The 23,432-nt window shown below is 40.3% G+C and overlaps 1 protein-coding gene across 9 annotated transcripts; it reads left to right on the forward strand.

Annotated features, from left to right (window-relative positions):
• The first annotated feature begins 1,411 nt into the window (after positions 1–1,411).
• On the forward strand, positions 1,412–22,961 carry KLHL9 (kelch like family member 9). 9 transcript variants are annotated; one of them, XM_089913145.1, is made up of 7 exons: positions 1,412–5,015; positions 6,998–7,101; positions 8,438–8,583; positions 13,642–13,688; positions 15,889–15,935; positions 17,338–17,427; positions 19,252–22,961. In XM_089913145.1, exon 1 carries the CDS (start codon positions 1,951–1,953, stop codon positions 3,802–3,804), a length of 1,854 nt encoding a protein of 617 aa, XP_089769271.1. In that variant the 5' UTR covers positions 1,412–1,950; the 3' UTR covers positions 3,805–5,015; positions 6,998–7,101; positions 8,438–8,583; positions 13,642–13,688; positions 15,889–15,935; positions 17,338–17,427; positions 19,252–22,961. The 9 variants fall into 9 exon arrangements, with proteins under 9 accessions (XP_089769271.1, XP_089769275.1, XP_089769269.1 ...); XM_089913149.1 differs by having other exon boundaries at positions 1,412–3,906; positions 4,912–5,015; positions 6,998–8,583; XM_089913143.1 differs by having other exon boundaries at positions 6,998–8,583.
• Positions 22,962–23,432: the final 471 nt, after the last annotated feature.

Here is a 23,432-nt window from a genome sequence, read left to right on the forward strand (position 1 = left end):
GCGGTGATTTGAGCCTTGTGGACCTTGCTGCCATCTACCAGAAACAACAGACCATTGGAACCAGCTAGATGTCCATCGGTAGGGGACTAATCAAATAATGTAGGACACACCCATTCAATGGGAAACAGTACAGCTATTTAAAAAGATAAAGCAGTTATCTATATATGAATGAGAAGATCTCCAAGTTAAAAAAGATAGGTGCAGAAGAGTGAGTATAGTATGCTATCTTTTATATTAAAAAAGGGGGAGAGTGTAATAAAATAATGTACCTATATTCTCATCAGTTGGCATATGCATAAAGAAACTGGAAGGATTTAAAAGACAGTAATAACTTCAAACTGTGGAAAATGTTGGAAGCAGTTGTGTCAAAGTATACATTTATTCATATGCCCAAATTCCAATTTACTAGTAATTTAAAAAATGTAAGTTAGCAAAATATCCATAAAGGGAAAGATCAGTAGCAGGGAAATACACACTCAAACATTGCTGGTGACAGTATTTTGGGAAAAAAAAATTGTCTTCAATCAGCATTCTGCCCTTAGGATTTATCCAAAAACAGGTAAAGTTTTGTGCTCAGATTCTATAAAACAGTGGAGAACAAGAAAGTACATATTCAGGAACAAATGATGGGCAAGGAAACTATAGTATGTGTAGTTATCAGACAATTGTGTATCCATTTAAAAATTTGTGAGTAGAAAACAAAAGCACGAAAAATTTACTGATGATGGAATTCCATTGAGTGGCAAAAATTCAGGCTAAATTACTTACATAGCATAGTCACAATTTGGTATTTTAAAAGAGGCAAATGACATGTTTTAAATGATTAAAATTTGAAACTATGAACCAAAGTTATAACTGAAGTGTCTATTAAATTGTGCGGGCCGGACGCGGTGATAAGTTTTTTTTTTTTTTGGGCTGCGTGGCTCGTGGGATCTTGGTTCCCGGATCAGGGATTGAACCCGGGCCACAGCAGTGAAAGCGCCGAGTGCTAACCACTAGACCACCAGGGCATTCCCCTGTGGGATAAGAATTTTAAAGTTTTTTTTATAGAGAAAAAACTTTAAGCATTTTCCCCCACGCTGCCTTTCAATTTCTACAAAAGCCGCATTTCATTGCCACTCAGAAGTAACAAAAGGAAGAAGCCAGGAAGTGTAAATCTCAAAGTATGCATTTAGGGGGACAGCTCAGCTGCCGTGAAAGGTTTAGGTCGAGCATAATATACATGCACCCATTCCAGCGCATTTAATGCCACACACAAAGTACCCCAAGAGGCCCCGCGGGCCCATCCTGCACAGCCCCGCCTTGCCCAAATCCCGCCCTTCCAGTCCCCCGCCCACTTCCTCCCATCCCCCCACACGACCGCCCACTGGCGAGGTCAGGCGGCCGCGCAGCCGCAGTAGCTGCCACGGCCGCTCCTAGCCCGGGGGATCCTGGGAGCAGGCCTTTCCGGAAGGACTGGTTCGGCGTCGGGGCCTCGGCCCGTGTTGCAGCCCAGTGTTCCAGGCCCTTGCTCCACGACGGGCCCGTAGCCGCGGCGACGCTCTAAGGACAGCGGAGGGCGCGGCGGGCCGCTCGCTGAGGTGCCCGGCTTCGCCGCCGAGCGAGCCACGGGGCCGCAGGACGTGGCGGCACCTCCCCCTTGGCCCGGAGCGGAACTGCGGGAGGAGCGGCAACGCAGGCCGGACGCGGTGAACCGGCTCACTAAACTGCCTTCAGGTGATGAATTATCTACATAATAATCAGATTTGAGGTCCACAGCCCTCTGTGGTCCTGCTATAGAACAATTTTCAGAGAGTGACTGGTGTGTTCTAAGGTGTGCTACAGTGACTGTTTGCCCTTGATAAGGAAAGCAAGCTCTCTTGCTCTTGGGACATCCTCGTTTCCTTTAAAGCTTTCAGGTCATAACCTCTTTGGCCGGCATACATCTTTGTGCAAGAGGAAGGCTTTCACATGAAAGTGTCTCTTGGTAACGGTGAAATGGGCGTCTCCGCCCATTTACAGCCTTGCAAGGCAGGAACCACACGTTTTTTTACCAGCAATACTCACAGTTCGGTGGTTTTGCAAGGCTTTGATCAGCTTAGAATAGAAGGATTGCTTTGTGACGTGACCCTGGTACCAGGTGATGGAGATGAAATCTTCCCTGTTCATAGAGCTATGATGGCGTCTGCTAGTGATTATTTCAAGGCTATGTTCACAGGTGGAATGAAAGAACAAGATTTAATGTGCATTAAGCTTCATGGGGTGAACAAAGTTGGTCTGAAGAAAATAATTGATTTTATTTATACTGCAAAACTTTCTCTTAATATGGACAATCTTCAGGACACACTTGAAGCTGCCAGCTTTTTACAAATTTTACCTGTTTTAGACTTCTGTAAAGTGTTTCTTATTTCAGGAGTCTCTTTAGATAACTGTGTTGAAGTTGGACGAATTGCTAACACCTACAATCTTATAGAGGTAGATAAATATGTCAATAATTTCATCCTGAAGAATTTTCCTGCATTATTGAGCACTGGGGAGTTTCTAAAACTCCCTTTTGAACGGCTTGCCTTTGTGCTTTCTAGCAATAGTCTTAAGCACTGTACTGAACTTGAGCTTTTCAAGGCTGCCTGTCGCTGGCTAAGGTTGGAAGACCCTCGGATGGATTATGCTGCAAAATTAATGAAGAATATTCGATTTCCACTGATGACACCACAGGATCTCATCAATTATGTGCAGACAGTAGATTTCATGAGAACAGACAATACCTGTGTGAATTTGCTTTTGGAAGCTAGCAATTACCAAATGATGCCATATATGCAGCCAGTGATGCAGTCAGATAGAACTGCCATTAGATCTGACTCAACCCACTTGGTTACATTAGGAGGAGTTTTGAGGCAGCAGCTGGTTGTCAGTAAAGAATTACGGATGTATGATGAAAGGGCGCAAGAGTGGAGATCTTTAGCCCCAATGGATGCTCCTCGTTACCAGCATGGCATTGCTGTCATTGGAAACTTTCTTTATGTAGTTGGTGGTCAAAGTAATTATGATACAAAAGGAAAAACTGCCGTTGATACAGTTTTCAGATTTGACCCTCGGTATAATAAGTGGATGCAGGTTGCTTCATTAAATGAAAAGCGCACATTTTTCCACTTGAGTGCTCTCAAAGGACATTTGTATGCCGTTGGTGGGCGAAGTGCAGCTGGTGAGCTGGCCACAGTAGAATGTTACAATCCAAGAATGAATGAGTGGAGCTATGTTGCAAAAATGAGTGAACCCCACTATGGCCATGCTGGAACAGTGTATGGAGGCTTAATGTATATTTCAGGAGGAATTACTCATGATACTTTCCAAAACGAGCTCATGTGTTTTGACCCTGATACAGACAAATGGACACAGAAGGCTCCAATGACTACAGTCAGAGGTCTGCATTGCATGTGTACAGTTGGAGACAAGCTCTATGTCATTGGTGGCAATCACTTCAGAGGAACAAGTGATTATGATGATGTTCTAAGCTGTGAATACTATTCACCGACCCTTGACCAGTGGACACCAATTGCTGCCATGTTAAGAGGTCAGAGTGATGTTGGAGTTGCCGTCTTTGAAAATAAAATCTATGTCGTAGGTGGATATTCTTGGAATAATCGTTGTATGGTAGAAATTGTCCAGAAATATGACCCAGAAAAGGATGAGTGGCATAAAGTTTTTGACCTTCCAGAGTCACTTGGTGGCATTCGAGCTTGTACTCTCACAGTTTTTCCACCTGAAGAAAACCCTGGGTCACCTTCCAGAGAATCACCTCTTTCAGCACCTTCAGATCATTCTTAGGACCAAGGTGTAAAATACCTTTGCAGTGCATCATGGATGATCCCATTCTTCCCCTTCAGTTGTATCTTCTTACATTGATTGGTACAGTTATTAGATAAAAAGGTAATTGATGTTATTTGTATTGCTTGGCTTAGTATGTTTATCAAATGGTTAACAAATGCATTCTGAAAATGTATTCAACATAGCCATTTTAACAAATGTAAAAAGATAAGTAGAAAAATGTTTGTTAGATGTCTTTTTGTGGTGGTGTGTAAGTCAAAGTGTAGGTGATTGTAGTAAATGTATAATTATATTCATTATGCTTCAAAGTTGAAAGTTTTCATCTTTGACTACAAAACATCAAAGGGAGGCTGCCTGCTCTAACCTAAAATAATAAACAAAAAAGGTCTCCAAGCCTTATTAGCTGCCTCCCTTTTTTCATAGAGTTTTTGACATAGCTGCCAACTCACCGATTGTGTGGGTACATTCAGAATATGTGACGATTCTTAGGCAGACCAGAGAAATAATAAATTCAAAAATATTAACTCAAAAAATAGTACAACCCTAAGTCAGGACTTCATATCTTTCTGGGGAGAGGGAGAGAGAAAATACACACACACACACACACACACACACACACACACACACATACACATACACAATGTATATGCATGCATACACATAATTTTTAAATCAATTGGCACTTTAGCTATAGTGAAATTGTTTTTAAATTTAAATTCTTTTCTGCCTAGCAGCTATTTCTATTCAAACGGGAATTCAGTACTAGAGAATAAATGTCTGTGTTGTCTTACTGAATTGATGTAGATAAGAACTACAACATTAAATTGACAACCAAATTTGTCATTTGACTGAATTGTTACTACAGATGAAACTTGTCAGTTTTTCTGCTTGTATATTGTTTTCTGTAGAGTTGCCTTTATACAGGTTATTTAGCAAAGTTCAAGTCTCAGAGAATTGCTTCTTCTCAGTAACTTTAGGCTCTGCTACATTCCACCTTTTTGTTCAGTAAAATTTATGAACAACAAAGAAAAACATACTGATCAAAGCTATAGGTTTTTAAGTTCAGTCTCCCAACTTAGTCATTCTAACATGACTGTTTGATTTGAGGTGGTTGCCCTGGTGCTGCTCCAGCCCGTGTGCATCCTGAGCTTTGTGTGATCTGCCTCAAGGCTGTAATCTGAGCAAGCAGAAGATGTACTGTTTGGCATCAGGTCAGAAAAATGTCTTTTTGGCTATGTCTAAAGGACAGGACCAACTTCAGATTCCCTACGAAGCCAGCTGTAGAAAGCCTAGGACACTGCTGTCTTGCATGCAGTACTAAAGTAGATCTTCAGCCTCTTCAATACCAAGGGCATCCCTATTGGTTCAGAACCACATGGGGAGATCTTAATGGGACCTTATCCGCAAATGGAATCATAAGAGTCCTCTGAAGTGAGTGATTCTGAAGAATCTGAAGAGTTACTTCCCTGGAATAATTGTCTACCTGAAGAAAAAATTTACATATATACATTTACATACATATGTTTATATTTATATCTCTATACTTGGTATACTTGGGAGATTGTCATAGTGTAAATCAGGAACAACCTTCTCTTTATTGACAACCTCATAATAAAACTCAGGAACCAAGACAAAAGGAATTGGCTTCAAGGGATCTGAACCTCACTGCCCATACAGGTATTGATTCATTTTAATGCTTTTATGATTTCTGCATTGGCAGAAAATTTCATACTTCCTATTTTTTTTAAATGATTCAATTTTTTATTACTAAAAATAGCACATTTGAGAACACTTAGGAAATAGAAAAAGTAGAAATTGCTAATAACTTTGTACATTGAATAAGCAAGAAATAGCATCCCAGTTATTTCCTTAATTATTAATGAAGTTAAATATTTGTGTTTTTTGAGTAGCTGTGTTCCTCTTTAATCGAATGTTAATATCCTTTGCCCTTGTAATACCTATTGGAGTTGCTTCCTTTTTCATATCCAGTTATAGGATCTCTTTATATAATAAATATAATTTAACTGGCATTTGCTTGCATTGACTTTTTTTCTCAATCTGTTAGAGGTTTACAGAGGCAGGGCCGTTTAGTTAATTTTTGAGATCAAATTTGTCCATCTTTTTGCATTTTGACCTTTTGGGTATAATTTTGCTATGGTTCCTTTATTTTTTACATCATTTTGATGTATTACTTTTTTGGTGCGAATTCTGACATGCTGAGATGGTATTGCCCCATGTCTGCTCTGCATAAGCTTTTCTCTTTCCCTTGTTGAGAAAAGGTTTCTGCCTTCTATTACATTTGACTGTGTTGCTTTGTAATTAACTAAATATTGTTCAGCCAGGTAAGTTAACTGCTCCACCTTTACCCCCTGCCTCCAGCCTCACACATCCCACCTCTCATTCTTTTACTGTGTAACTTTCTGCAATTGACAGGACTCGTGATAATCATAAAACAGCTGACTGGTGTTATGCTAATTAAATCTAATTAAATCTGGAATTCCTTCCTTACAGATAAAGAAATTTGAGGTGACTAAAATGATTGGAAAGATATCTTTATTTTACAAGCTGATAGTTTTTTTTTTACAGAACATTTAGAAAAATATTTAAAAGAGGATAAAAGCTGCAAGCATGTAAAGCATTCTGTTAACATTTTATTTCTTGTTTTAGTTTTTCTGATAGTTTCAAAAATAAGCTTTTGTTAACTTTCCTGATTATAAAAATAATTCCTATTACAGTAAGTACAGGAAAATGAAAGTGAACAGAGGGTGTAAATTATCAGTGATTCCACATGTCAAAAGTAACATGTTAATACTAGGTATATTATGAATTTATATATGTACAGACATTTGTCAAATACTTTGCAAATATGTCAGAACTTAAGCTAAAATCTGGATGATAAAAGGAAGTAAGTTCAACTTCCAAAGGCACACACTGCTTTCATTATGGCTTTCTCCAAGTTTTCTAAAATCTGTATGTATTAGAAAATAATATGTAAGGTGCTTTCTTCCTAATTATCAAATGCATGTACATTAAGAAAAACATTCCATTTTAAAACCAGATAAAAATCCATATTTAATTTTTTTCCCACTTGCCAAGAGTAGTATTTCTGTAGATTACCTGCAAAGCAAACATATTTAATCATGTTCAAATTTTTCTGGTTTGTAATTAAAATTATCTTGTTCTGATTATAAAGACAAAATATACTCCTACAGAAAATTTCATTCAAAACTACAGAAGCATACTATCAGAAGTAAAACGAACGTTCTATCCGCAGCTCAACGATTGAAAGACCTTAGGGTAAGTTAACCTCTCTAAGCTTCATTTTCTCATTTGTCTATGGGATTGGTGGTGGGCATTAATAATTGTTATCTATATCAGAATTGGAAGGAGATAATATTATGAAGTGATTAGCATAAAACATACACAGAGAAGCATTTAGTAAGATATTTGTTACTGTCATTGTATTGCATAATTTTTTACTTTAGTTTTGTCTTAATGATTTTCACAAGTTCTTTTATTTCAAAGTGTTAAATGTCTATACAGTATTTCACCCATGAATGTGCCTTCATATTTTTTTCCATTTCCCTATGGTTATATATTTAAATATCTACCCCCAATTTTTATCATAAATTAAGCAAATTTAATATTCTTTCAAAAAATTTTATCTCTTATTACCCTGTGATAATTTCTAAGTAAAATCTGAGTCAAATAGTGTAGGCTTTTTTAGGCTTTTGAAAAATATTTCCAGGATTGTGTGACTATGCGTTTCCACCAGAATATGTTTAGTGACTATTTCAAAGGCAATCTTGGCAGTTCCAGTTATCTTACTGTTTGGATTTATATTTCTTTAATTATTGGAAACACTGAATTTTTTGCTTATTGAGCATGTGCATTTTTTCATATGTGAATCATTTGTTCCTGTCTATTATTTTAAGTATCCTATTAGCTACAAAGACTTTTTTCCTCAATTTATGTCATTTTTGTGGGGGCTGGGCTATTCAATTTTTTAAAATTCAGATATAATGATATTTGTTTCAGGCATACAACATAATGATTCTATATATGTATATATTATGAAATGATAAGTCTAATTAACTTCCATTACCACACATAGTTAATACAATTTTTTTCTTGTGATGAGAACTTTTAAGATCTACTCTCTTAGCAACTTTCAAATATACAATACAGTATTATTGATAGTCACCATGCTGAACATTATATCCCCAGGACTTATTTGTACCTTTTGACCACCTTTACACATTCAGTTTAATAGTCAAATATGTCTGTCTTTTATTGCATTTTGACCTTTTGGTGATAATTTTTTTTGCATAGTACTGATGTCACATTCCTTGTCCTTTATTGCTTTGTCAGTGCTTATTCTTAACGTGCTAAGGTAGCATTTACTGCTTGTCTCTTGTTCAGATAGCTTTTCTTTTTTCTGGTTGAAATGAAGATGAATTTTTAAAATAAATTTATGAAAATTCCTTTTATATTAAGACTATTAATCTATCTTTACAGCACGTATTTTCCCATCTTTCTTAGAGTGCATGTCTTAACATACAAGGTTTTTTTTTTTTTTTTTTGCGGTACACGGGCCTCTCACTGCTGTGGCCTCTCCCATTGTGGAGCACAGGCTCCGGACGCACAGGCTCAGCGGCGATGGCTCATGGGCCTAGCCACTCTGCGGCACGTGGGATCTTCCCGGACCGGGCACGAACCCGTGTCCCCTGCATCGGCAGGCGGACTCCCAACCACTGCACCACCAGGGAAGCCCCCAAGGTATTTTTTGTAATGTAGTGAAATTAGTTTCTCCTTTGTCATTTTTTTAATGCTGTCTTGCACAACTTCCCCCCATCATGTGAAGGTGTAATTACCCTGGTATTTTATGTTATTGTTATGGATACAGCTTTTTACTAGTTTTCTGTTTCCAAGTTATTATCCACTTGTTCCATCACAACTGTTTGAATAATCTTTACTTTCTCACTGAATTTTTATGCTTTGTAAAAATCATGTAATAAAGGTCTTATTTATAATATGGGCAAACTAGGGTCTTTTTCTTCAGTTATAATGATATTTTATTCAAGTTGTCCTTGGCATGTAGATTGCTGTTTTGAATGGGGTTTTGTTTTCACATTATATTTCAAACTATTGCAGTAGTAGGAAATACATGATTTTACCATGTTTTTGTTATTACTCTCATTGATTCTTAACATTTTGAGGGGATTTTGGGGGATTCTCTTTTTTTACCTTAGAGAGTCATGTTATCTGCACAGTGTAAAAACCTTTTTTCATATTATTTGTATCATAATTTAAAGCATTGGTTAATACTTCCAGCAGATTATAGTTGTAACACGAGGCATTGTGCCTTGTAGGTAATTTTAATAAGGATAATTCTAGAATTAGAATTTTAAATTCCTTTGTTAAAGAGAGGTATTCTTTATTTTTTTTTAATTAAGAACAATTTTTTTTATTGGGGTATAGTTGCTTTACAATGTTGTGTTAGTTTCCACTGTACAGTGGAGTTCCCTGTGCTATGTATATAGCAGGTTCTTATTAGTTATCTATTTTATACATATTAGTGTATATATGTCAATCCCAATCTCCCAATTCATCCCCTCCCACCCCCACCCCCCACTTTCCCCTCTTGGTGTCCATATGTTTGTTCTCTGTATCTCTATTTCTGCCTTGCAAACCAACTCATCTGTACCATTTTTCTAGATTCCACATACATGTGTTAATAATTTTTGGCTGTGTTGTGTCTTTGTTGCTGTGCATGGGCTTTCTCTAGTTGCGGCGAGCAGGGGCTGCTCTTCATTGTGGGCTCAGTAGTTGCAGCGCGTGGGCTCTAGAGCGCAGGCTTGGTAGTTGTGGTGCACGGGCTTAGTTGCTCTGTGGCATGTCGGATCTTACCAGACCGGGGATCAAACCCGTGTCCCCTGCATTGGCAGGCAGATTCTTGAACACTGCACCACCAGGGAAATTCCCATACTTTTAAAAATGAATGTTTTGGAATTTCTGCCCCGATTTTGATACCTTATCTGTGTTGCTAGTATCCATTTTTAAGCATATATTTGAATGGCAGAGTGATAGTTGAAAAAAGAAGACTTAGATATTCACTAAAGATGATTGCATACACTACAGAACTGTTAAAGTTGTGGTCCTTAACCAAATACACTAATAATAGATAGTTCCTCTATTTTCTTGGTAACAGTCTCTGAACAACTACTTTCTAGGGGTTGATGTTATTCTGCCACCTACTGGTTGAAAGTCAAAATCCTTAGTTAGATGGATTACAGAAAATGTACGCTTTTTAAAAAAACAGTAATGACAAAAACCAGCAGAAGTTTTTATTGTGTGTGTGAAAGTTTAGTCTTCAGGTGATACTCAAATGAATACAAAATCCCTATGGTAACTCTTAGTGTATAGAGAGGGTCAGATATTCAGAGAAAAAAAAAATTTTCCTGTGGTTCCATTAAAGAAATTTTTTAAATTGAAATATAGTTGATGTGTAATATTATATAAGGTGTACAGTATAGTGATTTATAGTTTTAAATGTTATACTCAATTTAGTTATTATAAAATATTGGCTATATTCCCTGTGTTGTACAATATATCCTTGTAGCTTACTTTATACGTAATAGTTTGTACCTCTTAATCTCCTATCCCTTGTATTGCCCCTTCCCCCTTCCCTCTCCCCACTGGTAACCATTAGTTTGTTTTCTATATATGTGAGTCTGCTTGTGTTATATTCTCTAGTTTGTTGTGGTTTTTAGATTCCACACGTAAGTAATACAGTATTTGTCTTTGTCTGACTTATTTCACTTATTGTAATACCGTCCAAGTCCATCCATGTTGCTACCAATGGCAAAATTTCATTCTTTTTTTTGGCTGAGAGGTATTCCATTGTATATAGATACCATGTCTTTATCCATTTACTTCTGTATATTGGCAATTGTAAATAATGCTATGAACATTGGGGTGCATGTATCTTTTTTAATTATTTGGCTGCATCTTAGTTGCAGCATGTGGGATTTTCGTTGCGGCATGTGGGATCTTTGTTGCGCCATGTGGGATCTTTCATTGCAGCGCGTGGGATCTTTCATTGCAGCGCGTGGAATCTTTCATTGCAGCGACGGGCTCTTCATTGCGGTGTGCAGGCTCCAGAGCATGCGGGCTCAGTAGTTGTGTCGTGTGGGCTCTAGAGTGCATGGGCTCAGTAGTTGCAGCATGCAGGCTTAGTTGCCCTGTGGCATGTGGGATCTTAATTCCCTGACCAGGGATCAAACCCATGTCCCCTGCATTGGAAGGTGGATTCTTAACTACTGGACCACCAGTGAAGTCCCACACGTATCTTTTTGAATTGGTGTTTTTGTTTTTTCCGATATGTGTTGCTGGGTCATATGGTAGTTCTATTTGTAGTTTTTTGAGAAACCTCCGTACTGTTTTCTCCTGTGGCTGCACCAATCTGCATTCCCACCAACAGTGTACAAGGGTTCCATTTTCTCCACAGCCTCACCAACATTTGTTATTTGTGTTCTTTTTGATGATAGCCATTCTGACAGGGGTGAGGTGACATTTCATTGTGGCTTTGATTTGCATTTCCCTGATGATTAGCAGTGTTGAACATCTTTTCATGTGCCTCTTAGCCATCTGCATTTCCTCTTTGGGAAAATATCTGTTCAGTTCTTCCCATTTTTTAATCAGGCTGTTAATTTTTTTGATGTTAAGTTGTATGAGCTGTTTATATATGTTAGATACTAACTCCTTATAGGTCATATCATTTGCAAATATCTTCTCCCAATCAATAAATTATCTTTTCATTTTGTTGATGGTTTCCTTTGCTGTGCAAAATCTTCTCAATTAGGTCACATTTGTTTATTTTCGCTTTTATTTACTTTGTTTTAGGAGACAGATCAAAAAAAATATTGCTACAATTTATGTCAAAGGGTGTTCTGCCTATGTTTTCCTCTAGGAGTTCTGTGGTATCCAATATTACATTTAGGTCTTTAATCCACTTTTATTTTTGTATATGGTGTTAGAGGATGTTCTAATTTCATTCTTTTACATGCAGCTGTCCAGTTTTCCCAGCACCACTTATTGAAGAGACTGCCTTTTCTCTACTGTATATTCTTGCTTCCTTTGTCATAGATTAACTGACCATAAATACATCAGTTTATTTCTGGGCTCTATATTTTTCCATTGATCTATGTGTCTGTTTTTGTGCCAGTACATACTGCCTTGATTATTGTAGCTTTGTAATATACCCTGAAGTCAGAGAACATTATTCTTCTAGCTCTATTCTTCTTTCTCAAGATTGTTTTGGCTATTTGGGGTCTTTTGTGTTTCCATACAAATTTTAAAATTATTTGTTCTAGGTTGGTGAAAAAAACGCTCTTGGTGTTTTGATAGAGATTGCTTTGAATTGTAGATTGCTTTTGGTAGTTTGGTCATTCTAACAATATTAATTCTTCCAGTCCAAGAACACGGTATATCTTTCCATCTGTGATGTCTTCAATTTCTTTCATAAGTGTCTTACAGTTTCTGAGTACAGGTCTTTTACCTCCTTAGCTAGGTTTATTCCTAGGTATTTTATTTGTTTTGGTATGATGGTAAATGGGATTGTTTCCTTAATTTATTGTTCTGATAGTTCGTTGTTAGTATACAGAAATGTAAGAGATTTCTGTATATTAATTTTGTATCCTGCAACTTTACCGAATTCACTGACTAGCTCTAGTAGTTTTCTGATGGCATCTTTAGGATTTTCTGTGAATAGTATCATGTCATCTGCCAACAGTGACAGTTTTTCTTCTTTTCCAATTCAGATTCCTTTTATTTCTTTTTCCTTTCTGGACTTTTCTAGGACTTCCAAGACTGTTGAATAAAAGTGGCAAGAGTGGGCATCCTTGTCTTGTTCCTGATCTTAGAGGAAATGCGTTCAACTTCTCACTGAATATGTTAGCTGTGGGCTTGTCATATATGGCCTCTATTACCTTATGTTCCCTTTATGTCCACTTTCTAGAGTTTTATCATAAATGGATGTTGAATTTTGTCAAAAGCTTTTTCTGCATCTACTGAGATGATCATATGGTTTTTATTCTTCAGTTTTAATGTGCTGTATCACATTGATTGATTTGTGGATATTGAAAAGTCCTTGCATCCCTGGGATAAATCCTACTTGACCATGATATATGATCCTTTTACTGTATTGTTGGATTCAGTTTGCTAATATTTTTTTGAGTATTTTTGCAACTGTCTTCATCAGTGATACTGGCCTGTAATTGTGTGTGTGTGTGTGGTATCTTTGGTTTTGGTTTCAGGGTGATGCTGGCCTCATAAATGAGTATGGAAGTGTTCCTTCCTCTGCAATTTTTGGGACTAATTTGAGAAGGACAGGTGTTAACCCTTCTTTAATGTTTGGTACAGTTCACCTGTGAAGCCATCTGGTCCTGGACTTTGTTGGGGTTTTTTAAAATTATTGATTCAGTTTCACTATTGGTAATTGGTCTGTTCACATTTTCTATTTCTTCCTGATTTGGTCTTGGGAGATGGTACCTTTCTAAGATTTGTCCATTTTACTGGCATATAGTTTTGTAGTAGTCTTTTAGGATCCTTTGTATTTCTGTGATCTGGGTTGTAACGTCCCCTTTTTCATTTCTGAGTTTATTGATTTGGGCCCTCTCCCCTTTTTTCTTGATGAGCCTAGCTAAAGTTTTTCGATTTTATTTATCTTTTCAAAAAACCAACTCAGTTTCATTGATCTTTGTTTTTTAGTCTGTATTTCTGCTCTGATCTTTCTTTTCTTCTACTAACTTTGGGTTTTGTTTGTTTTTTCTCTAGTTCCTTTAGGTGTAAAGAAAGATTGAGACTTTCCTAAGTTTCCTGAGGTAAGTTTGTATCACTATAAACTTCCCTCTTAGAACTGTTTTTGCTACATCTTGTAGATTTTGGATTGCATTGTTTTCATTTTCAGTTGCCTTCAAGTATTTTTTGATTTCCTTTTTGATTTCTGCAGTGATCCATTGGTTGTTTAGCAGCATATTGTTTAGCCTCCACGTGTTTGTGTTTTTTTGCACAAAACACAAGTTTGTAGTTGACGTGTAGTCTCATAGTGTTGTGGTCAGAAAAGATGATTGATATGATTTCAGTTTTAAATTTACTGAGGTTTGTTTTGTGCCCTAGCATGTGATCTATACTGGAGAATGGTCCACGTGCACTTGAAAAGAATGTGTATTCTGCTACTTTCGAATGGAATCCTCTCTATATATATCAATTAAGCCCATCTGCTCTAATATGTCACTTAAGACCAGTGTTTCCTTATTGATTTTCTGTCTGGATGATCTGTCCATTAATGTAAATGGGGTTTTAAAGTCCCCTACTATTATTGTGTTACCATCGACTTCTTTTATGTCTGTTAATGTCTGTCTTACATGTATATAGGTGCTCCTATGTTGGATGCATATATATTTACAATTATATTTTATTCTTGGATTGATCCCTTGATCATTATGTAGTGTCCTTCTTTGTCCCTTGTGACAGTCTTTGTTTTAAAGTCTATTTTGTCTGATAAGTATTGCTACTATGGCTTTCTTTTGACTTCCATTTGTGTGGAATACCTTTATCCATCCTCTCACCTTCACTCTGTCTCTAAATCTGTAGTCTCCTGTAGGCAGTGTGTGTGTACACACACACACACACACACACACACACACCCTGCCTTATTCTTGTGTCCCTTCAGCCACTCTATGTCTTCTGATTGGAGCATTTAGTCCATTTGCATTTAAGGTAGTTATCAACATGATATTGCCATTTTGTTAATTGTTTAGGGGTTGTTTTTGTAGGTCTTTTTTCCCCTTTTCTTTTGTTCTCATGATTTGATGGCTATCTTTAATGTTGTTTGGTTTTCCTTTGTGTGTGCATTATAGATTTTTGGTTTTTGGTTCCCATGAGGTTTTTATATAGCAATCTGTATATCACACACACACACACGTGATTAAGTTGCTGGTCTCTTAATTTCAAATGCATTGTACTTTCCTCCCCTCACAATTACTGATTTTGATATATTTTACATATAATTGTTTTGTGTATCCCCTAACTGCTTATTGTGGATATAGATGATTTGATTACTTTTGTCTTTTAAGCTTCCTACTAGCTTTGTGCTTGGATGATTTCCTACCTTTACTGTATGTTTGCCTTTACTGGTGAGCTTCATTTCATAATTTTGTTTCTAGTTGTCGCCTTTTTATTTTTTTGCCTAGAAAAGTTCCTTTATCATTTGTAAAGCTGGTTTGGTGGCGCTGTAGTCTTTTAGCTTTTGCCTGTACATGAAGCTTTTGATTTTGCCACCAAATCTGAAGGAGAGCCTTGCTAGATAGAGTATTCTTGGCTGGATACACCCTCCTCAAGTACCATAGCAAAGGTTTTTCCTCTAGAGCCTTGCTAGATAGAATATTCTTGGCTGCAAACACCCTCCTCAAGTACCATAGCAAAGGTTTTTTTCCCTGTCATAATTTTAAATATATTGTGCCACTCCCTTCTGGCTTGCAGAGTTTCTGCTGAAAAATCACTTGATAGTCTTATGGGGATTCCCTTGTATGTTTGTTGCTTTTCTCTTGCTGCTTTTAATATTCTCTTTAATTTTTCTCATTTTAATTACAATGTGTCTTGGTGTGTTCCTCTTGGGGTTAATCCTCTATGGGACTCTGTGCTTCCTGGACTTGGGTGACTGTTTACCAGGTTAGGGAAGTTTTCAAGTATTATGTCTTCAAATGTGTTCTCAGCTCCTTTCCCCCCTCTCTCTTCTCATTCTAGGACTCCTATAATGCAAACATTAGTGTGCTTATTGTAGTCCCAGAGGTATCTGTAACTGTCCTCATTTCTTTTCATTCTTTCTTTTCAGTGGCAGTGATTTACATGACTCTGTCTTCCAGCTCACTGATTCATTTCTCTGTATCATTTAGTCTGCTGTTGATTCCTTCATATATATTTTTCATTTCAGTAATTGTATTCTTCATATCTGTTTGGTGGTTCTGTATATTTTCTAACTCTGTTAAAAACTTCTAACTTCTCTCTCCGTTCTTCTCCCAGGTTCTTTGATCATCTGTACCATCATTACCCTGAATTCTTCTCCTCAGGTAAGTTGTGTATCTCCACTTTCTTCCTTCGTCTGGAACATGTTCCTCAGCAACCTCATTTTGTCTGTTTCCTGACCTTGGAGAAGGGGCCTCCCGTAGGAGATGTCTTATGCGTCCCAGCAGCGCACTCCCATCTCATTTCCCATGCTATATGCTCTAGGCATTCCCCCCATGAGGATTGTGTGGGTCTTTCTGTTGTAGTGGGCTGACTATGTGGGAGGTCTGGTAGGCTTGGTTAGCCTGCAGTGTGGTTGGTTGCCAGGCCCTGCCTGGTGCAGAGGCTGCCAGCTGCTGGTTCGTGGGGCCTTGTCACTGGGAAGCTGACTGCAAGACCCCAGGGGGGCCACAGGGCTAGTGCTGGCTCACTGGTAGGTGGAGCCAAGGTCCAGAAGACTCTGGGGCTGTTGCCTGCCCATGTCCCAAGGTTAGTGCTGGACTACTGGCAGGCAGAGCCAGGTCCTGGAGTCTGGCTGCAGGGCCCAGGGATCACACAGCTGGTGTCAGATCACTAGTGGGGGTTGGGGGAGGTGGTTCCTAACACAGTTGGGTACAGGGTCCAGGGTGTCCCCAAGCTTGTTTTGGCCTGCTAGTGGGCAAGGCTGGGGACCAGCTTATCCCAGGGCAGGGTGTAGCTAGCTGTGGGTAGACTGGGTCCATTGGCTGCAGGACTGTGGTTTTGAATCTGGTGTCTGCCTCCCTAATGGGTAAGGCTGGTCTAGAGCACCAGTGCTTGCCTACTGGTGGGTGGAGCCATGTCTAGAGGCCTCTGTGGGCTTAGGAGGTCCTTATACAGCCTGTCTGCTGTGTTCCCACCTAGTAAGTTGCTTGGGCTGAGGTGTCCCAGCACTGGCATCTACAGGCTGTTGGATGGGGTCAGGTCTTGGCACTGATGAGCTAGAGAGAGGATCCCACAACAGTGCTTGCCCGCACCAGTGTCCACGTGGTAGAGAGAGCTCCCAAGTATGGCTGCTGCCAGTGCCCATGTACCCAGGGTGAGCTGCAGCCCCCCGGCCCCCCACTGCCACCTCTCTCAGAGACTCTCCAGGACCAGCAGGTAGGTCTGGCCCAGGCTTCTGTCAATTTACTGCTTTTTCCCTGGGTCCCACTGCAGGGAGATTCTGTGCCCTTTAGAAGGGGAGTCAATGTTGTGAGTCTCAACTGGTGGGGAAATAAAGCCCCACTGACCTGCAAAGCCAAATGCTCTGGGGGCTCGACTTCTTGGTGCAGGACCCCCTGGCTTGGGAGCCCAACGTGGGGCTCAGAAGTTACTCCTAGGAGAGAACCTCTGCAATACAACTCTTCTCCAGTTTGTGGGTCTCCCATCCCGGGGGGTATGGGACATGGTTATATCTAAGTCTGCCCCTCCTACCCGTTCTCATCGTGGTTCCTTTTTTGTCTTTAGTTGTAGAAGATCTCTTCTGGTTGGTTCTGGTCTTTTTCATTGATGGTTGTTCTGCAAGTACTTGTGATTTTGGTGTGCTCATGAGAGGAGGTAAGCTCAGGGTCTTTCTACTCCACCATCTTGGCCAAAGAGAGTATCTTTGATACAACACAAAAACACAGATTTAAATATCTTTGACCTTTATCTTATTGATAAATTCATATAATTTGAGTTTTATAAAAAATCTGCACCATTTCATCTGGATTCTAAGCATTCACACCCACTACTGTGTGTTTTTTTTAATGGATTGTAAACTAAAGAGCTTCAGCTTACAAAGTATCACACTAACAGAGTAAATCTTTTCAGTGGCAGAAGGAATTTAATGTGCAAATATCCAGGTATAAGTAAACTTGATTAACTTATAATATTCTAAGAGCTTTTATATATTGGTTTGCCCATGCAGATGCTAGGATCAGATCACTGCTCTACCCACAAAGCTTTTATCCACCCCAGACAACAACACATACATAGCACACATGTGTGATACAGAGTGGCTTCTGGACCAGCTGATCCAAATTCTTTTTAGTACCATCCCTGGGTTCCAAGAAAGCCTATTTCTTGGCTAGGGAACTACCCATTTCCTCTATCTCCAAAACACTGTCTCAGAGCAGAATATTCTGAGTATTCTTTCTCCCAGGATGGATATGATTGAAAACAGGTGACCTCTTAATTGTGCCTCCTGAAGCCTGTCAAAATGCACTTATGCCAATAGTTCTTTTCTAGATATAACCTTCCTTGTTCCTTCTGTTCTTTTTAATACAGTATTAGAACAAGATGAATATAAAGCTGCTGATGGCAGTTAAGGTCTGTTACCTGAGCTCAGATGTTTCATTGTGTATACAGCCCTTTCCCAATTTTAAGTTCATGCAGTATTCTAGCTCTTTATTGGCCCATCTTCCAGAAGGCTGTGACTATAGAGGTAGAGGTTTATCATTCTTTGCCTCGTTTCACCTAAGAGCCCATCAGCAGAGTCTATATTTGTGAATGGAGGGCAAGTCTAATTTCTACTGACTGAACTTTTATCTTAGTTTGGAAGGATACTTTATCACTTAGAAGCCAACACATTCCAGCCAGGAATTAGTGATCCATAAAAACAACTCATTTCTTCCTACTAGGCAGAGTGTTTGGTTATTAATCCCTCCATCCTTCTCCAGATAACACAGATTTCACAAACCTTCTATGCATCCTATGTATACAGGCACACTCAAAGGCATCACTTAAGCTCAGAGAATGGGGAAAGAGGGTTTTCTAACTTTCCAGGCTGACTCTCCATTAATGAGCTAACCTGTGCCCTCAACTTTTCCTACTTCATCCTGTAAGGGGAGTGGGTTATGGATTCCACTTACATTGTCCACTTAGTTTACTTCTCCATCTTCCATATCTGCATTTCTCATTCACCCCCACCACTTACCTCATAGTGCACTTACCAGCCATGTGCAACACGTTCCTGGCTATCATTTGGGAGGAATACTTCTGTGTGTAGACCAAGCTCAAGGAGATGCCTCTAGTTAGCCCCCAAACTCAGTGTCCAGAAATGAGTTTTTACATATCCTGCTGGGCGCTTGCAGCTGGTCAAAGCTCCCAGTGGACAACCTGCTAATGTGGAGTACCTATTGGGGCACAGTAGAGAAGCCCTATCAAGATCTAGGTAGCGATCAGGATTATAACTTTGAGAATGACCTAAGTCTGCTGAAGCATTGGTTGTGTGCAGAGGCAGAAGCCGCAAGGGGACTTCGTTCAGGACAGTGGTAGAACTGGGGTCATCTCATTACTGCTACTAACCAGTCTCAAACTACAATCAAGTCACTAGCTGGATGTTTTGTTAAAAAATCATTAAAACTGATTATTCTCCTATCTATAATCTCACTTCCCTAGGGTAGTTATTACATCACTGATGTTGCTGGACCAACACCATTCTATTTGGAGAGATGTGCAGATGACTGCAGATGGTGGTATCAGGCACAAGAAAAATGTATAACTTGCCACTCCAGTGCTCTATCCCTGCATAGAAAGAGTGGTTAATTTTTCTCTAGTATCCTGTACTGTCACCATCCCACTGCTGGCTTTCAGAAGAGCATGGTCAAAAGAAAAATCTCAACAGTACTACAATTTAACTCTTAATAGCCTTTGTCCATCCCATAGGAATGACTTTACACCCCAGACCTTACCTCTACCACAGTCTCAACAGTTCTCTTCTACTCAAGGTGACCTATAAAAACGGCTTTTATTAATACCCAGAATATAATGCTGAGAAGCACTGTTCTCTCACATCATAGACTATTATCTATTTTCTCATACATCTCTAATCATCATCTTAAAGGATCTGAGCCATGTGGTCACTTTGATACAACAGAGCAGCAACCTGATTCCCAAACCAGATGCAAAGCTACATACAGTGGGTTTTCATACGCTGCATTCCTCATTTATCCTGGCATTATATTTTCCAAAGAAAAACAGGAATGGGATTCTCCTTAGTTCCCTTGCGTGGGGGAACACAAGGTGATCTTCCTAACATTTCTGAAGAAATGTGGCCAACAACACAACCCTCTCAGCTTTAGAGTGACTGTAAGAAAGCAGCAAGGGGCTTCCCTGGTGGCGCAGTGGTTGAGAATCTGCCTTCCAATGCAGGGGACACGGGTTCGAACCCTGGTCTGGGAAGATCCCACATGCCACGGAACAACTAGGCCCATGAGCCACAACTACTGAGCCTGCGCATCTGGAGCCTGTGCTCCGCAACAAGAGAGGCTGTGACAGTGAGAGGCCCGCGCTCGCCGCAACTAGAGAAAGCCCTCACACAGAAACGAAGACCCAGCACAGTCAAAAGTAAATTAAAAAAATAAAATAAAAAAAAAAAAGGCAGCAAGAACTACCCAAGCTGCACTGCGTTCCTAGAACCTTTAGAAAAAACACTAGTTCACATGAGCTCAAACATTTCAATCCTGAGCTGATACCCTCTTCCCTGAGTTCCTTAGAATCAGGTAACCCAAGCTCAAACTGTGTACAAATCCCGTTACCCCTCCTTCCTACTGAGCCTCATCATGGTTCTTGACGGTGAGTACGCTCACTTGCTGCAAGTTAGGAAACCTGACTTGGGTTAACTATAGAGCTGATCCTGGGGCGTCTAGCTGGGCTTCATTACAACTCCAGGAAAGAAAGTCATGTGAGAGCACCCAGAGAGAACTAGCCCAGTCTTCCAACTGTGCTGTTAGTGGTCAGAGACAAGAGAATTTGGTGTTAATTTCTTTGGAGGCTACTAATTATTTTGGAGGGTGAGGGTGGAACATGCTCCCTTTTCCTTTATGCATGTAAGTAATGTTTTTAACTGTTCAAAAAATATCTGAAAGATTTGAGGAAAGCTCTGTTTCCTTCAATTAATGTGACAAGAAAAAAGGTCCAGAGATTTAGGTCTGTCCATAATATTCTCATAGCTATAGTGTAGACATATTGTACATTAAAAACTCAGCAGCGTTGTGACCACCTTAGAGGGGTGGGATACGGAGGGTGGGAGGGAGACTCAAGAGGCAGGAGATATGGGGATATATGTATATGTGTAGCTGATTCACTTTGTTATACAGCAGAAACTAAAACAACAGTGTAAAGCAATTATACTCCAATAAACATGTTAAAAAAAAAGAAATACTGGCATCAAAGCATAAAAAAAATTAAAAAAAACAAAACTCAGCAATGTGAACACATCTTGTACCCAAGTCCCTTGAAATAAGATTATCAAAAGATTTTGAATACTTCCTGGAAGATAAAAACATATTTCACAGTCTTCGCTCTAAGAGCAGAACGCACAACTTAAAACCACACAGCAAGAGAAATAGAACGAGACTGACACATTTTATCTTCCAAGGACAGCAACAATGCTGTCTCCCACCCCATGTGTGCCTTGAAAACTATGCCATTTCTCACCAACTTGAGGTTGGTCTACTTCATCCCTCTTTAAATATGGAAAGGCTTGTATTGGGCTGCACCCCAAAGGCCTCCAAGCCCCGTGGCTGCCCAGCCTGAAGACCTAAGAAAGAGCCCAGACAGCGGAAACATCAATGTCTTACTGGACAGGGAATGTTAAGAAAAAGGTCCTGCAGCGACACCCCGTGGACAGCAAGCAAGACGTGGCAGCAATCTTACCTATTTGAGGGAAGCTACTATTATACAGGGAATTTTCATCAGATTGGCTCATCACTTACCAAGGAAACCAGTAGCAGGGGCCCTTCCATCACAATGCCTCAGGTTAACGACCAACATCAGAGCAGATACTGATATTTCCCTTTTATGAGCTAGCAGGTGGAGCCGTTTTGGCCTAAGCATTAGAACAATCACTAGGCAGACCCGGGGCGATCACGCTGGTGGGCGTGGGGTGTGAGGGAAGTGGGGGCTGGTCTAGCGGGGGATGCACGAAGAGCAAGAGAACAGCCGTCCTGAGTGTCCTGACCACACACCCCACCTCTACGCACCCTACACGACCCTTACAATCTCCGTCCGCCCCTCTTCCGAGACACCCCCAGGGTCAGGTACATAGCGGCGCACCTCAACCAGATACCACAAATGCAATACACACAACGGCTGCTAAGAAGTGTCAAGAGTAAGCTAGGCCCTTGGCACACAGGGCAGGAAGAAGGCAAGAGTTTTCAGTTGCCCCCCCTTATGGCGGCATGAGCCAGGTGGATTTCCCATGGCATCTCGCTGCACACCCAGCCATCAGACTCATTTTGCAGCCTGGCCACCACGGTGGCCCAGTCCGCAAGCGGATTCCCTGCCCTCAGGCTAGCGAGGAATTCTAGCAGTACAATACAGGGAGGTCGTGACCAGTAAGCAAAATACAAGCCTTAACAGCATTCTGAGATAACACCACCCCTACCTGTGGTTTCTGTCCTGGCCTGCAGTACAATACCGCCTGTCCACCCTCAGTCCCCACAGCCGGCGCTAAATAATGGAGCCTTTCAATTAGCAAGGCATCAGCAGGGTTGGAAGGCAGGTGGAAATACCAGCACTTACCTTTACCAGCCCATTCCTGAACTGCATGGCCAAGAAAGTGGGATTCCTTGGTCGATATCGATGTCTATGGTGAGAAAGGAAGACAAGAAAGAGTACAGCCATTCTGAAAAAAAGACCAGACAACGGTCTTGGGCAAAACAGGTCTTGCAAGCTAGAGAACAAAGGCCAAGGGGTCCTGAGTCCTGGGGGTGGGATCAGAGAGGAGGACAACATCCTCCTAGGAATAAAAGATGATCTCTGTTACATTAACGAGTATACCTAGTTGCCACAAGGGAACAAGCTCAACTGCAGGTTTCAACCTTACCTGTTCCAGGGCTCTCTTGCAGAAACTCCTCACGCACTCCTTTCCCCTCCCACAAGCGTTCCCTATTCCTGAGAGCCACCATGGAGCCTCCTGCTGCTGAACGAAGAAGTGTAACTATCTCTAGAAATTGTCAGGAATCATGAGACAAACCCTCCCTTTGGTTATAAAAAGCAACTCGCCCCTTCCTCTCAGGAAGCTGCTTTTTTTCCTCCGCCCCCCACCCCAGCCTTCTCCCTTGTGCACAAGCTCTCTCTTTTAATAAAAATCTTTGCTTGCCTAAGAGTCTTGTGGAAGTGGTATCATTTCTATGGTATTGCTGCCCAAGAATCTGTAAAGGGCCCGGTAACAATGGGAGTCCTGTTTCTCTCCCACAGCTGTTCTAGGTCCTGAAGAGTGGTCCTTTGCGTTGCTCTACGCATCATGGAAGCCTTCTGTAAGGGCTTGCACCTGTTGTAAGACACTGCAGACTTCAAAGAGCTGTCGTTCCAACGCACTGCATCATGGCTCTGCCTCCTTCCACAGCTGGGCCCAGAAGCGCCAGGGTATTAGTATTTTGCCATCGCCAAAGGCCCAAACCACACCTGCCGGGGAAGTGGCCACACCCAATTCACAAGCCTATCCTCAGTTAATATCCCTAAAGCCTGTGGCTTTTAACTGTTTAGGGGTTTGGGGTTGGGGGTACGCTCCATTACCCAAACAGATAACTCCCAAAGTATCTGATAGGAAACCCAGGTCCTCGCGTTTTGCCTTC

The sequence above is a fragment of the Delphinapterus leucas genome, chromosome 6, assembly GCF_059928025.1.
Source record: "Delphinapterus leucas isolate spDelLeu-1000000601 "Yukka" chromosome 6, BTC_Dleu_Yukka2, whole genome shotgun sequence".
Lineage (NCBI taxonomy): Eukaryota > Metazoa > Chordata > Mammalia > Artiodactyla > Monodontidae > Delphinapterus > Delphinapterus leucas.

What these genes read in the sequence shown, in the direction of transcription:
- KLHL9 (XM_089913143.1), top strand. Translation starts at nt 1,951, where the DNA reads ATGAAAGTGTCTCTTGGTAACGGTGAAATGGGCGTCTCCGCCCATTTA.